Source organism: Bremia lactucae, assembly GCF_004359215.1.
Source record: "Bremia lactucae strain SF5 chromosome Unknown BlacSF5_NotPlaced_18_SHOA01000004.1_1233567bp, whole genome shotgun sequence".
In the NCBI taxonomy this organism is placed as follows: Eukaryota; Oomycota; class Peronosporomycetes; order Peronosporales; family Peronosporaceae; genus Bremia; species Bremia lactucae.
This window is the reverse complement of record NW_027152030.1, coordinates 57,818-61,920: the sequence shown is the minus strand read 5'-3', so window position 1 is coordinate 61,920 and position 4,103 is coordinate 57,818. Positions and strand designations below refer to the sequence as shown.

Genomic DNA, 4,103 nt, shown 5'->3' with positions numbered 1-4,103 from the left:
AGGGCGAACGCTTGCGTTTGTCTGTTACATCTGGGCGGACTTAGTAGTCGTGGTTGGGACTGAGGTGCCTATAATGTGCTTATGAGTGGGATCGAATCTCCATGTGCGCCGTGTGCGGATAGCTTGCTATGCGTGTGTAGCTGTGTGTGGATTGAGTCGAGACGTAACTTATTGCCGTTCGGGACGTTGACGAAATGGAGCGATTTGACCCGTCTTGAAACACGGACCAAGGAGTCTAACATGTGTGCAAGTGTTAGGGTGTGGAAACCCCAGCGCGTAATGAAAGTAAAGGATAGCGTAAGTTATCTTAGGTAGGAAATGCTGCGGGTTCGTCCTGCGGCGTGGCACTATCGACCGATCATGAACCTTCGTGGTGAAAGATTTGAGTTTGAGCACATATGTTGGTACCCGAAAGATGGTGAACTATGCCTGAGTAGGGTGAAGCCAGAGGAAACTCTGGTGGAAGCTCGTAGCGATTCTGACGTGCAAATCGATCGTCAAACTTGGGTATAGGGGCGAAAGACTTTGCCAGGGGGCTTTTCATGCTGGGCTTGCTATATTCAGGTCGGCTTTCCACCCTTGGCTATATTCAGAAGTGCTTCGGCGCTTCGCCTTGATCCCTTCCAAGTACCTGCTGCTTCTTAAATTGGCTTCAGGTCGAGGGGGGATAGGATACACACCGCAGCTCCAATGGAGCTTTGGTGAACCGACTGGTGGCGGTGTAACCTCCTTGGTCATTTTTTGGCCTAAACATTCCCCAGACTTAATCGTCTGGGCCGGAGGGGGGGTCTGCAATACATCTCCCATAGTGGGGAGGTCCTCGGGCCGCCCATGCAAAACCCACAAAAACCCTGACCAGCGCTGGAATGTCAGCTCAAAAACTTATTCATTCAACTCTATGAGACACAATAACAACAAACATGGAAACGCATTTAATAGTGTTAGGACGCGACCCCCGATTCGACCGCCGGTGCAGGTCTTTAAGGCTATGGAACGTGATGGCTCGGCTGTCCGTCTTTGCCTGTGGACTTACACGGCATCATACTCAACGTCTCGTTTATGGGATGTAATGGCGTCTTGGGGGGTGGATCTTTCGGCGTTGTTGAAGATCCAGCGTGTCCGTGCCATGGGCCGTTCTTGGCGATACGACATCTGGGTGGGAACGTCGGCTTGGCCTTCCTTATTGGCGGTGCTGAGCCTACGTATACCAGCAGGATGGCGCGTCTTTAGGTCTCGGCGGTGGAAGGAGCGATCGCGAAAGAGGGGGCGGCGGGTGCCGTCACCTCGGACGCTTTCAATCTCTCCTAATGCTGGGACTACCAAGTTCAAATTTGCCACGTTGAATGTTTGTGGGGTACGACATAAGAGGCAGGAGCTAGATCAGCTGTTGTTTAGGGAGCGTATCGGGGTACTTTGTATCCAAGAGACGCTCCTATTAGATGACGGCTGGCAATTGCGTCTTGCCGGTTATACCTCGCATTCTCTAGGGATGGGTATCGGGAAGGGCCGGCGTGGTCTGACTACGTTGGTCCATAAATCGATCCCTTCTTATGTGCTCTCTAGATCCAAATCGGGACAGCATCTTTGGGTGCGTATATTCCCGTCTTGGGCCCCTAATGGTGTAGTAGTTGGCAACATCTACTGCGGTCATACTCCAAGGAAGGAGGCTGTCCTTAGTTCTATGCTGAGGACTTTCCGGCGCTATAGTGGCCAATGGCCTACTATAATGCTGGGGGATTTCAACCAGGATAAGCAACGGGTTCTCCGTGCTAGTATGACGTTAGGGGTGTCTCTGTTAAACCCGCCTTCTCAAACGAAGAAGACTTTCTATATTCGTGAGAAAGCGATGTCTACGCTGGACTACGGGTTTTATAACTCAAGTCTAGCGTCTCTTGGTGAGTGTAAGCATACAGTGCTTCAAGACTATCGCCTGTCCGACCATTTACCGTACCTGTTGTCTTTGTCGACGGGTACCTCCCTACCATGTAACCCCGTTTCGGTGGAGTCACAGGTGCGGTGTAATGGAAATGGTTGGTGGCGTGATGCCGATGAGATTGCGTTACATAACTACTGGGACCCACTTGTTGACCTAATGGACGACTTGGAGGCTCCGGTGGATGTACAATATCAACACTTGGTATCGACGACCCGAAGGGTGTGTGACGAGGTTGACAGGACTTTTGAAGTCCCAGTCGTACCTCGGCCTGAGCGATTTAAGCAGACCTATACGCTATCACCTCGCGTAAGAAGTAACTACTCTTGTGCTAGGAAATGGTGGCGGCGGTGTTGCTTGGCTCGTTCTCCTGTGGCAGCACAAAAAGCATACATGCAGTATGCGACCCTTCAAAAAGAGGCCCGTCGTGGTGTTAGAGAATGTGGGAAAGTCTCGTGGTTGGCACATGTCCACTTGATGTCTCGCAATCTTGTTGAACACGATAGTAAAAAGTGGTGGAGACTGGCTCGGTCGATGACTGAAGACCAGTCGCAGCTTTGTCCCGTACGCAATGATGCGGATTCTCTTGTTATAGGGGGATCGGCGGAGGCGGAGGCATGGCACCAACATTTTAAACGGCTTCTTCATACGGATTCAGATTGGGTGCCGCGGTGCGAGCTCCCGATCCTAGGTGTGTTGCCTGGGATCTCTGACCGTATTACCTGGCCCGAACTGAAGAGTTGTCTGGAGACAACGCAGTCGGGTAAAATGCCAGGGTCGTCTGGAATCCCTACCGAGATATTTAAAGCCTGTGCGTCGCCCCTTAAATGGGGTGAGCCAGCGCCGTTGGAACCGCCTAATGCGATGGCTTGCTGTCTGCTAGGGATGGTTAATTCGGTATATCTTCGAGGAACAATCCCGCGTGATATGACCGAGAAGTGGATAGTTGCCATTCCTAAGAAGGGCGACTTGACCGATCGAGATAATTATCGAGGGATAGTTCTAATGGATTCTATCTTGAAACTTATTATGCGGATCATTGCGGTTCGTACATCGAAGTCCCTTGAGTCTTCTGGTCGTTTGATTAGAGAACAAGGGGGATTTCGACCTCGCCGGGAATGCATGATGCAAGTAGTGGCTCTTTATGAGGTACTACAGCGCATTCGTGCTGAAAAACGCTGTGTTTACGCAGTGTTTATTGACATCGCGAAAGCCTACGACCGGGTTCCACATGAGGCGATCTTCCAGAAACTTCAAGCGATTGGAGTTGCCGGACGTTCGCTCGAGTTCGTTAAAAGTATGTACCGATCTTCAGCGATGCGAGTTCGGACGCGGAGTGGATTATCGGCTCCTGTTAGACAGGAGATTGGTGTACCACAAGGCGACCCTTTCTCGCCGGTGGCGTTTAGTGTGTATATTAATGACGTTCTCGACGGCATGCGAGGTTTGGGGTGCCGTGTTACTGGTCTTACACGACTCCTAGTGGGGTTGTTGTTTGCCGACGACATGGTGCTTTTAGCTGAAACGGCTGATCAAGTGGTTCAACTTGTAGAAACTTTGGAACGCTGGGGAGACGAATGGGGTATGAGCTTTGGTGTGAAAGCTGATGGCTCGAAATGTGCTATCCTACCTGTAGGATACACTCGAGCTGAGGCTAGTAACATCGAGGCAAAACTTCATGGTACTCTGATTCCCATAGTGGAGTCTTATGAGTACCTCGGTCTTCCCTTTACCACGGATGTTAGTTTAGACTTTATGAGGCAATCAGTGCTTGCGAAAGCGAGACTAGCGATGAATCGCGTACGACACTTGGTTCGGAATCGCACATTCCCGATAATGACGAGGGTTTTGTTGTTTAACAACGTCGTTATGGCGACCGCGCTGTATGGTGCTGAGCTATGGGGTGGGACGCTAGCGTCATGTGTTGGCTTTAATGCGCTCCTTCAGGAGGGCCTCAAACTTATGTTTGGGATAAAGCCAACGGCGCCTGCTCCTACCTACGCTCTGGGCATCGAGGCACGGTTACCCCCGTTTATAGTGCGTACAACGATTGCTAAACTTCGTCTATATGAGAAGATGTGCTTGGGGAAGGAGGATTGTTGGCTCGCGGAGCTGACGACCCACCCTCCGGGTGCTAGGGAGTTGCAAGTAGGGTCCTGGGTTTGTGCAG

General features: G+C 51.2%; 2 protein-coding genes across 2 annotated transcripts in view; both read left to right on the top strand.

The window, feature by feature from the left end:
* Positions 1 to 988: 988 nt before the first annotated feature.
* On the top strand, positions 989 to 3,059 carry CCR75_005712 (uncharacterized protein; the record flags this gene model as incomplete). The annotated part of the gene is given in 2 exon segments (XM_067963788.1): positions 989 to 3,011; positions 3,022 to 3,059. 2 exon segments carry the CDS (start codon positions 989 to 991, stop codon positions 3,057 to 3,059), a joined length of 2,061 nt encoding a protein of 686 aa, XP_067821947.1.
* Positions 3,060 to 3,232: 173 nt separating this feature from the next.
* The window catches only part of CCR75_005713 (uncharacterized protein), a gene marked incomplete at both ends in the record, with an annotated part of 1,656 nt that continues 785 nt past the window's right edge, over positions 3,233 to 4,103 (top strand). The window contains one exon of the mRNA XM_067963789.1: positions 3,233 to 4,103. This exon is cut by the window's right edge and continues 785 nt beyond it. Within this exon, the coding sequence (XP_067821948.1) occupies positions 3,233 to 4,103 (871 nt within the window).